A 12,889-nucleotide genomic window follows, 5' to 3' on the forward strand; every position below is an offset into this window, starting at 1 on the left:
CATATTTCGTTGTAAGCTGTTGACTATTTATCAATTTGTCATTAAGAAACTTGGTTTTGTATTAATTGCCAGAAAAATCTGATATTTTCGTACTTGCTGCTAGACTGAGCATTTTTGAGCAGACATAAATTTGTAGAGGTCCAGCACACGTGGTACCTGTTTTAAAATACAAGGCCACATTCTCCACCGTATGATCTATTTTTATACTAATGTGACTTAATTGAATTTGGTGGTGTCATACTTACATAAAGTTGGTGGAATGCAGTGGTGCACAGGCTTGTGAACATCTGAAAGGAGAGGTAATATTAACCCTACTGCGAGAAAACTGGGTTTGAAAAACAGGGGCAGGATTTTTCTGACTACAAAGCATACCTATTTCCCCCCTTTTTAGGCAAATCAGCCTTTTTAACTCTGTGCCACCCATGAAAAGATCCAGATGGCAGGATGGCACAAAATTGGAACTTCCTTGCTCACAAAGGAAAATAACAGTGCAAATATTTGGAATAATTTTGAAAGCAGTTTGCTGTGCAAGTTCAGAGAGAGTCTAACCAGCACGTGCAAGAGAAGCATAAGATTTTATTGACTGTATCTCAACTTTCAATAATAATAAATAGTTCCCATGCTCAGCTCACCTCAGAAGGCATTTAGGTGCCTACATTTGTTTGAACTGGTTTTATTGGAAGAGAAAACAACTGCAGTATAATTGTGAAAGAAAATATGCTTTGGAGAAATTATGATTTTCAGCTTGTTTCATTTCCATACATCACTATAGAGCAGTTAAGACTATGATGACATGAATGGGCCTGTCACAAATGCATGTTGTTTATAATAGTTCTGTGGTAAGTGTCAAGACAAAAGGCACATAATGTCCAAATACCAAGATCTTTGTCCTGCAGATGCTTTCATATCTGCCTAACTTTCCTCACTTGACTTCAGTGAGACCACTCAGATGCTTACAGTTTAAACATGTACGTACGTTTGCAGGGCTGGAGCTTAAGGGGTTACATTTTACTATTCTACTCTTATATGTACAGTAACTCCTCACTTAAAGTCCTCCCGGTTGTTACCTTGCTGATCAATTAGAGAACATGCTCGTTTAAAGTTGTGCAATGCTCCCTTCTAACTGTTTGGCAGCTGCCTGCTTTGTCCACTGCAGCTGGAAGAGCAGCCTGTTGCAGCTAGCTGGTGGGGGCTTGGCATCAGGGTGGACCAGCAGCCCCCCTATCAGCTCCCCTAAGTTCCCTGTGCAGCAGCTGCCAGCAGGCTAGCAATTGCAGCTGTCCCTCCCCGCACTGCCACGTGCTGCTCCTGCCTGTACCTTGGAGCTGCTCTCCCTGAGTCTCCTGCTTGCTGTGCGGGGGGGGGGGGGAGTAGAGGTGGGTGCTAATGTCAGGGTGTCCCCCTCAAATATGCTCCTACACCCCACTTACCCCTTCTTCTCCATATAGAGCAGGGTGGGGACATGGAGGGAGAGAGACGGAGAGAGCCTGGGGCAGCAGCTGCTGTCTCAACTTCCTGATCCACTTTAAAAGACAATGCACTTAAGAGTGGGTCAGCTTACTTAAAGGGGCAGTGTGCATTTCTCTCTCTCCCCACACAAGGTGTGTGTCTGTCTCTGTCTGTTAATCTATCTCCCCTCCCCTCCATTCTTGCTGCTTTGTAGAGGTGAGAGGCTACATCAACAACAATGTGTTAACCCTTGAGGGCTCAGCCAAGTGCTAGTTCATCATTTAGCACAGGGGTTCTCAAACTGGGGGTCAGGACCCCTCAAGGGGTAATGAGGTTATTACGTGGGGAGGGGGTCACGAGCTGTCAACCTCCACCCCAAACCCTGCTTTGCCTCCAGCATTTATAATGGTGTTAAAAATATAAAAAAAATAACTTTAATTTATATGGGGAGGGGGTTGCTATGTGAAAGGGGTCACCAGTACAAAAGTTTGAGAACCACTGATTTAGCAGCAAGGCATTCCCTGGGAAATAGCCCACCCTCTGACTTCACCACCTCAACCAAGCTTCACAATCATCATAGCTGTAAACAGTATTAAATTGTTTGTTTAAAACGTATACTGTGTGTGTGTGTGTGTGTGTGTGTATGTGTGTGTGTATATCTCCTTGTCCTCTCCCCTCCTATGAACTATATATATAGTTTTTTGTCTGGTAAAAAAAAATTTCCCTGGAACCTACATCCCCCCCCCCCACCCTTTACATTAATTCTTATGGGGAAATTGGATTCGCTTAACATCATTTCACTTAACGTCGAATTTTTCAGGAACATAGCTGCAATGTTAAGTGAGGAGTTACTGTATTCATCATAGTATCTGAGTGCCTTTCAGTAGTGCATTAGGCAACATGACTAATATCTGTCACATGTTTGTTCTTATCCTTTTCCCAGGGGGAAAGTATGTATGCACAGCAGTGTGTCTTGTTTTTAATTAACACATACAAACATTTAGCATTGTGTGTGAGTCAGAGAAGGGAAGGTAGAAGAAAGGCACCTTGCACTTGGAGTGGAAGATGGTCTTTAGTTCCTGGGGGAGTTCATTCCATAGTCTTGGGCCAGCCCCTCAGAAAGCTCCTCTCTCTCTTCATACCGGTGGCCTTCCTTTTGTGTGTGTGTATAATTTGCACCCAAAATTTCAAATCACCTCTGCCCTTGTTCATAGGAGGAGAGAGGACAAGGAGATATATCTCATCCCTACTATATAAAGCCCCAGATGTGTCAAGAACCCAAACTGTCTCCCAATTCTGTGGATGCCAAAGTCCCATCTATTACGTGTCCAGCTGCCAAAATCTCTTGCTTCCCCAAGAGCTTCCTGAGAGCAGCTATGCATTTTCAGTACAGAAATCTGTTGCCCACTGAAAATTTGGTGTAGGAAAAAAATTAACTAATAATAATAGGACAAGCAATTCTCTACCTACAGCCTTCTTTTTCATATTTGATGCAATAAAAACTTCCATGTACTAGTTTATTTGAAGCTGCCTCAGAATTCCCACTCTCTTGCACTAGAGGAATGCAGACAATGGGGGGGCCTTGAGCTACAGCACAGTTTTGGTCTAGCTCATCCAAGAGCACATGGTACCTTGGTGAGGAACACAAATCCTGCAATTTCTCTCTAAGCTTTTCACAATTTCCTACTGGGTATTCTTACTGAAGAGATTAATGCAAGTTACGGTGCACAGGGAGGGGGCAGTGATAGCAGCACCTTTTGAAAATCAGCTTATTTACTTAGCTACCTTTCCTCACCCCAATCAAAACATTTTGCCCAACATCCTTAATATTGGCCCCAACCCAGCAGTCACATCCACATTGATGTTACTGTGGCTCTGCAAAGGCACAAAGGTCTGCCCGAATAGGTCTGATCCAGTTACAGGATCAGGGCCCTAGTTCATATGCTGTGGCAGTCACTGGTGGGCACACAGCTTCTGTGTGTCATTTAAGCACTGGCAATATGTTGTTCAAAACAGATTTTTTAGGCAAAGGACAGCTTTTCTTTGGTAATGGACAAAGGAATCTGCAGGTTCCTTGTATAAATTACACCTGTACATATGGGATCTTTTCCCATTGTCAGAGCTTGTCCAGTAAAGCAAGTTTAGCTAAATCTTACCTACCTGCGTGTACAGGTGCTTCCTTCCATGCTTCCTTTCTGGAGGTCCTAGCAAGGGACTGGCCATGGAGCATCATGTGACCAAGGGGTACATTGGAGGAAAAGAAGTGTTTGTTTCTTGCAGTAAGGAGGGAAGTGGATCAGTAAAGTGAATAGTAAAGCACAGCAGAGCATGAGGGTGGGAATTATTTATATTGCAGTTGACCCCCCAAAGGCCCTGTTAGGATTGGGAACTCATTTGTGCTTGCCTTGAGGTGTTTATAATTTAAGACAAGCCCCAAATGGATGAAACAAACAGGGGGCATAGGAGATGCCAGCGGCTCATTGCAAATATTTTGTAAGTGCTGCTCTTCATTTATTATTTTCAAGACATGAACATAAATTACACATTTCTGTTTGTAGGAGTAAAATGACGTAGGCAACTGTCCTTCAAGTATCTATAAAGGGAGTTAGTTTCGTTGTGATTCTGCTTGAATAAGCAATGTATATAGCTCTCTCCATTCTGAAGTGTTGACTTTTTTTTTTATTTCAGAAGTAAGCACTTTAAAGGATCTTTTCGGCCTTGCTAGCAATGGTATGTTTCATATTTTTGTTTGTTTCTAATGGCATGCACTAATTATGTAACAGGAGACATGTTGTGTGTATTCCCACACCATGATGCTGAAAATGCTTCTTGTTTTTAGAACATGATCTCTCCATGGCAAAGTATAGCCGATTACCGAAAAGAAGAGAAAATGAAAAGGTAAAAAAGTCTTATAGTTTGGTTCTTAATGTAAGGAAAGTTTTTAATCAGCGGCTCTGCCTACATATTCATTTTTAACTACAACATTGGCAAATGTACAAACTTCTGGGTTTTGTGGATTGAATCCACAGTAGCTCAAGACTCTCAGTGATTGCCTTTTGAGTCAGCAACAAAGCTTTTAGGCCTCAGTTGAGAGAGGTACAGAAGCATGTGCCTAACTTGAAGGAACTATTTACATGCTTCAAGTAAGGCATGTTGTGCTGCTTCTCGGAGCACCCAGGACTATGAGTCAGCCTCAGTGTCACACGTGTGTGCTTAAGTGTTTTATTGAATTTGAGGCCATAAGGCAGCAAGGGGAGCTGAAGGATGACTTCTTCACAACAGAAGAAATCCAAAATGACCACAAAGATTTTTATAGGCCTCTTGCTGTAAAACCCATCTGTTTAACAATCTTCTAAAGGGAGGATGCTGTACTAGAGGATTATTGATGCAGGATGTTTGTACCTGAAGTGATGTAATAATGCCATATATCTGCTGTGCTTATAGGACTACATTCTCCTCTTCAGTGTGCCTGGCAGGTCTTTGGATATTGATTCTCATTCCACCTACAGCAAATGAATGTGATGTCAGTGGGACTGATCCTGCATTCTTTGCACACCCAAGCCTCCCACTCAGTACGAAGTGTGCAAAGAATGTAAGATTGGGCCAGTAGGCGGCTTTACACTTTTAGAAAGATCAGAAGATCATTTAAGGGATCTACATTGCAGATCAGAATGCAGTGTTTAGCTCCTGTATCGGATGTATGTGCTTGGAGATGCAGCAGATTGTGACTTGTCCCCAGAATTATTAGTTCTATGAATTACACACACATAGGACCAGGTTCTGATCTCCGCTACAGTGAAATTCCTCCAGACTTACGCTGATGTAACTGAAGTCATAACCTGATGCTTACAATTTAAAATATGTAGTAGTTGTGCTATTTATAGCCCAGAGAGCTGCTCATATGCTTGAAGAGAGACGAGGTGAAACTTCTGTTGGTGAGAGAGACAAGCTTTCGAGCCACACAGAGCTCTTCTTCAGGTCCTCGAAAGTTTCTCTCTCACCAACAGAAGTCAGTCCAATAACATATATTACCACAACTCCCTTGTCTCCCTAAAACCCTGAGATCGACACAGCTATAACTACACTGCATAAATCAGTTAAAGTTAGAGAGGCAGTTAAATATGTTGCCAGGTAGAGCCTATATTAATTGTTTTACTTCTAATGCTTGTTTTTATCTTGTCATGGAGATATTGTTTCCCATAATGAAAAATAAATATTTAATTATGACATTAAAATAATCAGTAAGTGATCTGGATATATCCAGAACATGATTGTGCGTTGCGTGACTGTCAGTTTTAACATTCTGCACAAATTTTTATTCAGCTAAAGACAGAAGTAGTAAAGGAGGTGGCAAATGCAAGGAGGAAGCAGCATCTTTCATCATTACAGTATTACTGTGCCCTGAATGCTCTGCAGTACAGGAAGAGAATTGCAATGATGGAACCTATGCTAGGATACACACAAGGACAGGTATGTACAGCAAAGCCAGGATAGTGGAAATGTCACTTAAAGGAACTTGTCTCTGGGATATGAAAGACATTTTGGCATAGAAGGAGTTGTGGCAGCTGACATATGAAAATAGGGAAAACCTTATTCAAAATGTTTTCTGTTAAAATGTTGTGCTGCCATTTTTATTCTTTCTGTGTGAACCTGTATATTTCCTCTCTCTAGTCAAACAACGTGCACATTGAGCCAAATTTTGCAATGCCTTACTCAAATTGTTCTTTATGTATGGTCAGATAGTTGGACATTTAGCTATTCCTAAAGATACTACTTTAAAAAAAAAACACACACACAAAAGCAAAATCAGCACGTTGTTGGCTGAATGGTATGGACACTAAACTGTCATCACAACAAAATTTACTCCAATGTCATTGTTCACTTTGTGCTTTTATAAGCTCACCTGTGTAACAGTTTACTTCACAGCATGAGATATTCAGCATGCTGATAAGGAGTCTAGTGTGAACAGGAACTGGAGCATGTGTTAGAGAATAGGAGAGAGAGTGTAGTCAAGTGGGTTGAGCACTGGAAATCCTATATCCTAATCCTTGCGCAGCCAATGATTTGCTGTGTGGCTTTGGCCAAGTCTCTGTCTTGGTTTCCAAGTCCATAAAATGTGGCAGTAAGACTAAAAACCTACTGCCCAGGAGTGTTGGGAGGATTCATTGATTAATATTTGTACAGCACTTTGAGCACTCTATTTTAAGGTCCATTTACACTGCCAGAATGATGTAAAAGGTCCTTAATGTAAATGAGAACCAGGACCTGAAACTGAGTGTAAATAATAAGTCTATGCCAGAGGTTCCCAAACTGTAGGGCACACCCCCTTAGGACAGGGAGGAACATTGGGCGGGAGGAGGCATGGCTGGGGCCTGGGCCAGCCCCCACGGGGTGGGGAGGGAGCGCCACCCATCTCCGCTCCTGGCCCCGGCTGCCAGCCCCGCGCCTGGGGCCCCGGCTGCTGGCCTTGGCCTGTGGCTGAGGCTCCACCCCTGCCCCCAGCTATGGCCCCAGCCTCAGCCCCCTTACCCGTGTCTGCATCCCTCCCTCCCTCCTGGAGCCACATATCTGCTCCTGGCCCTGGCTCCAGAGGGGGTGGGGGTGTGGACAGGAGTAAGGGGGGGTCACGAGGTAAAAAGTTTGGGAACCACTGGTCTATGCAGTATTATCTAGTGAGGGGGAAACCATAAAAAACTCAACAGTCAAGTAGTTCAGGGCCTTCTCTGCAAATTATCCACACTGCTTTAGTCTGCAAAACTGCTGGAAGTCTCATGAGAACAGGCCTTTGCATGAGATTTCTGATGCTTCATACTTCCACTTGGGACAAAAATAGAGTGGGTCTGTTTCTTAACTCTTCTGTACTTTGCATAATCATCTCCACCTGTGCAAAAGGTGTGACACATAAGAATTCTCTGTCCACTTACACCAGTAGAGGGAGTTTACTCCCTCTTGGCACAGGTGTCAATCACAGCAGGGAAAGACTGCACTGATTTTCCCCAGCTGAAATCAAATGATGTTCCCTCTTCCTGTCTAGCGTGAGTAGTGTTTTCTCACAGTTCCCCCTCCTGGGCTGGTGCAGCAAGCACTTCCCTTCCTGTTTCAATCTACTTTAACCACTGGGGCCTCTCTGCAGAGTAACACAAGGCATTCCCATTTATCTGCTTGTATGGAAACAAAGTGCCAAGCTGGAATTGTGGACTTTGGATGCCCTATATGGTAATGCCTTGTTACTGTGAGAATGCAAAGTGTCAGGCCAGCCTGAAGCCAACTCATATTCAGACCTAAGAAACTGTAAAGTGCCTATCTGTCTTTCTACTGTAAGTTGTCCATATTAATTGATCAGCTAAAATGTGCACACCTTGTGTTTCATGTTTCCAAAGAGAGGATGAGTATGAGGCTTAGCATATTGGAAATAATTTGGTGGGAGGAGCAACTGTTAGTGTCTATATGCTGTAGCTGCTTCATCCTGTGCATGGAGATGAGAGTAAGATAAGATATGGGATCTAGTATGAACCAATAGTTAATGCATGAATAGTGTTTGATTCTTTAATAATGAATTAACACTTGATTTTATAAGTTTCCATCTAACTCAAGAGCCACTAACTAAAATAGTTTCACTGAACTCTTCTTGGTCAGAATGAGTAGGGTTTGTTTTCCTCACCCTCTATCCATTTCTTCCATAGCAGTCATCTGGTTACGCTGATTAAGAGCACAGATGCTAGGGAGGATCATCTCAGGCCAGGTCAACACTAGGAGTACTTTGGTGGTGTAGCTACATGGGTATCTTATACCAGCAAAGCACTCCTAGTATAGACACAGCTTATACCAGCAAAACTGCCAGCCCTCCCTCGCTCCCTCCCCCCGGCTATACCAGTAAAAGCACAGGTTTATTGGTATAACTGCAGGTTCAGTAGGGGCTTTTGCTGCCACAGCTATGTTGGTCATGGATACACATCTTTACACCCCTGACTGACATAGCTATGCCAGCAGATGTCTCTAATGTTTATTAGGCCATGTCTACATAATTAAGGGGGAAAATCCTGGCCCCAGCTTATGCAGCAGAATGGGGCACAGTAGTGCATACTGCCACATAACTGGGTTCTGCACAATGCTGACAAATCTGGAGGATGGAAGAGGGGTGACATGGTTCTGTAGGCTAGTTAATAGCGTTAATATTAGTAATTTGACTGTCAGTGGTCATTAACCTTCATGTTTGGGGGGCAGAGAGGAAGAGGTGGGAAAGGAGAGGTTGGTGTTTAAATAATGCCTTAGATGCGAATGGCAGTCTGAGACATCAGTCACCACAGGATCATGTTCAGCACCTGCCCCACCATCCATTATTTGATTGACAAACCTTTCTTAGATAATTTCCAGAATACCCTTATTATATTTTTCAGATTAACTTTTTTAAGAAGGGAGCAGAGATGTTTTCCAAAAGAATGGACAGCTTTTTATCATCAGTTTCAAACATGGTTCAAAGGTAACACAACACCTAGGCTTCAGTTTGGTTTTCTGTATTTATTTGTGTTAAATTCAAGCAAGATTACTAACATCCTTCCGTGCCTAGATGGGGCTTGCCCCAGACAGGGCCCAGTCCTGCAGTCCTTACTCAGGAGAGGAGTTCCACCAGACGGCTGCAGGGTTGGGCTCAGACTAACAGAGTTTATTGATTTTTTTTTCTCATTTGCACTTCACTGTGTGAAAGAACAGATGGGTAGGGAGGGGTGTGTTTGTGTGTGTGTATAAAAGGAATATACTATCTGCATTGCAGAGAATACGTGCATAGCAGAGCCAGAGATTTTTTTTCAGTGGCAGTTGAGGATCTTTGGAATAAAGCCCAAATACTGTACATTAAACAAGACCATAAGCCCAATTTTTTAAATCTGGGTACCTTTAAAGGACATCCAAAACCCCATCTTTGGACACACAGATGATCATTTCGGAGCATAAAGAGGGTAAATAAACACCTAATTCCCTTCATGAGCACAGAAATTCGAGAGTTGAGCACCTGTGTTGGAAAAGGATGTCCTGTATGTGATGTCACTTAAAAACTTTTAAATGGGGAAAAGTGTAGTGTAAGCCAAAAAAAACAACCCCCCCACCCATTTTAATAACATTGTTTTATATCATCTGTATTGTTTGATTTCTGTTTTCTAATAGTTTAGGGCCTGATGTAAAGCCTATTTAGTATTAATGAATATTAATATTATGGTAGTGCCCAAACTCAGGATTGGGGCCCCATTATGCTGGGTACTGAACAAACATAGAAGAAAGACAATCCTTGCCCTAGCTAGCTTAGAATCTACATTGAAATTGATGGGCGTCTTTCTGTTGAGTTCAGTGTGATTTGGATCAGGCCCTTACTGAATATTTTCCCAATTTTGTCCTTATGCATTTGGCAAACATTTGTTTTTCCTTGCATTTCTAATGGCGATGGAAATTTATTTCCTTATTATTAATGCTCATTAGACCAGAACTTGACAGTGAAATTCAAATTTATCTCCAAATTTATAGACAGTCCTGAAAACATTTTAAATCTTACATTCTAACTGGGACAGATTAGATAAAGCACTAAACAGACTTTTAGGTGGGACACTAAATTGTAAAAAGCAAATAAGGGTTCCAGTTTTTTAACAAAGGCATATCCAAATCCCTGCCTCTTCTGGGCTTGGTGGCCTTCTAAGTATAAATTCATGTGAGAGCAAAGGTCATAAATAACCTGGAATATGTACTAGAAAGGAGTTGCCGTAACAGAACTGATCAATGGTTCATGTACTCTGGTATCTTGAATGTGATAGTGACTAATGCCAGCTGGTTCAAAGGAAGGGATAAACCCCCTCCAATGCACTTGCCCAACTGTTTTATACTATACCAAGATTGGAAAATTTGTTCCTGATCCCAGCTGGCAGACAATCCTCATGCTTCAGGACATAAGTTTGATAGTCATAATTTTATCTGCAGTCACATAACTGCAGCTGTCATTCTTGTTCATAGAAGTGTCTAATTATTTTTCAGTTTCACTAAGCCATTCTCTTTAATAAAATCCCGCAATAGTGAGTTCTCTTTACAGTTTGCACAAAAGTATTTTCTTTTTCAGCTTCAATTTTGCTGCCTTCTAACTTCCAACGAGCGCCTGTCTTGTTTCTGGACTGTTCGAAAAGACATATAAAAGCATGTGACTGGCTTTCACTAAACTGTTCCTTATTTTATATACCTTTTTTCCTACTTTGACTTACTTTTATCCTTTCCACATTAAACAGTCCTTACAAAGATCCCTCCCTATGGCTCAAATCATTCATGTAGGCTAACGTTCATTTTTTAAACTCCCCAGAGATAGCATGTACCTTCTATTTCTGAGCTGCCACAATGTTTTGTCTATATACAGTAGATCTGTTTATACAGGGCACTTTTCCCACTCTAGTTTAGACCATAGAAACATGTTATAGAGTAAGCCTGGGTTTCCCAAAGTCCAGTGGACAGTGGCGTAGCCAGGTTCTAAGAGCAGGGGGAGTGAACACACAACAAAAGGCGCCACCTGCTGCAAAGCAGCGAAGGGGAAAAAAAAAAAAGAAAAACCCATGTCTTGCTGCCAAAGACTTAAAAGTATCATCATCTGCATCTTGGTAACTCATTGAGATGAATAGTGCTATTCATGCCTCTTCAAGATATTATTTCAGTCTTTCTGCAAACTCAGGCAGACACCACTGAACTGGTTACACTTGGGTTGTGTTTTCAAGCTTCTATTTTAGCATCTATACTAATCACAACAGCTAGAGACTTTGTTTTTAAAGAACCTGCCGCCCCGAATTACCGACCACCGAAGACCCAGAGCTGCCTGAGAGACACCTGCACTGGATTAGTCCTCAGCCAAGCACAGCTGGAGCCGCAAGGTAGCAGGTGCCCCCCAGCGGGCATAGGGAGGAGCGTCACCAGGCCACCACAAAGCAAGGGCGGGAGGAGCAGGAGAAGCGCCAGCCGCAGGAGCTGCCGCCACAAGATGCATGCAGCGGAGCCCGAAGTGAGTGCCGCCGAAGACCTGGACGTGCTGGGAAGCGCCGAGTGAGTGCTTAGGGGAGCAGCTGCTCTCCTGCTCCCCCCCCCCCCAGCTACACTACTGCCAGGGGACACTCCTGTGAGGAAGCACAAAGGACTGGCTGAGGCAGAGAGGCAGATGGGACTCTCACTTGTGCTCCAGAGTCTCAGCTTTCATTTAAAAACAAAGTCTCTAGCTGTTGTGATTAGAATAGAAGCTTGAAAACACAACCCAAGCATAACCAGTACAGTGGTGTCTGCCTGAGTTTGCAGAAAGACTGAAACAATATCTTGAAGAGGCATGAATAGCACTATTCATCTCAATGAGTTACCAAGATGCAGATGATGATACTTTTAAATAGCAATACTGTTAACTATTTGAGTGATCAAAGCCTATAAGAAAAGAAAGGAATCATCATACATCCTCCGAGTGATCCATATTTTTGGTGCCACAAGTGGGTGGGCTTAGGAGATGCCAGCCTTTCCCTCCCAACCACCCTGCAATTAGGGAGGAGACAAGCCCCAGGAGCCCAGCAGAGCCCCACTGAATGGAAGCCCAGCCTGAGGCCCCACATAAACTCCATATAGGAGAGGTGATTTATTAGAGGAAAAATATTAGTGTTGCCTCAATCACTACTGTTAAAAAAAAAAAAAATCACTAAGCAACACTGTTCTAAACATAGAAAGTAATGTTCTGTTTCATGTTTAAATATAATTTAAATAATGTATTCAAGCATCTCATATCCAATATTTACTTTCGTTCTTTACACTAAAAAGCTGACACATTTTAAAATACAATCTAACTTAGTTAAAATTCAGATCTATTGATCAGCCTTTAACCTTGCATCGTGGGATTGAAGGGAACACAGTTGGTTTTATTTTTCTGGGAGTAGGGCTTTTCAAAGTTTGGAAGTCCTGGAAATGAGCCATTGCAAATCAGAGCTATAATACTGCGTAAGAATGAATATGCCTTTAGTCAGTCAGATCCTGCATAACCTGGACTAAAATGCAATGTTCTTCATCCAGGTTACTATCACTGCTATGACCCCCAAAAGAACAGCAGCAACTACAGGAGCTATAACGTTTAGTCTCCCAAGCAGCAGGTCAAGTGTAGGGTTGTGGTCTCAGTAATGGAAGAACTGGCCCCAAATGCAGTTGAAGCAGCTTGCTGTCTGGCTCAGGTGGGCAGTCGCCAGCTCTATGGGTGCCATATTTCATATGGGCTGTAGGGTTACTTTGAGTATTTGTTACGTCTTTGAGGCATTAAAGGAGCTCCTGCTGCCTCACGCATTCAGAGGTATCACACACAAGCTGTGAGGGAATCCCAGCCAGCAGAAGTCCAGACATTCCAATAAGCATAAATTATATGTGCAGGTCCAGATGATTTTCTTTTTGTAAGCTAAGTGAC

The 12,889-nt window shown here is 42.6% G+C and overlaps 1 protein-coding gene across 3 annotated transcripts in view; it reads left to right on the top strand.

Moving 5' to 3' along the window:
• The window catches only part of APPL2 (adaptor protein, phosphotyrosine interacting with PH domain and leucine zipper 2), a 55,151-nt gene that overhangs the window by 26,030 nt on the left and 16,232 nt on the right, over positions 1-12,889 (top strand). For all 3 annotated transcript variants that reach the window (XM_044987441.1, XM_044987452.1, XM_044987460.1), the window contains 4 exons: positions 4,138-4,179; positions 4,289-4,347; positions 5,773-5,919; positions 8,847-8,929. In XM_044987441.1, coding sequence (XP_044843376.1) covers positions 4,138-4,179; positions 4,289-4,347; positions 5,773-5,919; positions 8,847-8,929 — 331 coding nt within the window. The remainder of the gene's footprint in view (positions 1-4,137; positions 4,180-4,288; positions 4,348-5,772; positions 5,920-8,846; positions 8,930-12,889) is intronic.

The sequence above is a fragment of the Mauremys mutica genome, chromosome 1 (assembly GCF_020497125.1).
Source record: "Mauremys mutica isolate MM-2020 ecotype Southern chromosome 1, ASM2049712v1, whole genome shotgun sequence".
Taxonomy (NCBI): Eukaryota; Metazoa; Chordata; order Testudines; family Geoemydidae; genus Mauremys; species Mauremys mutica.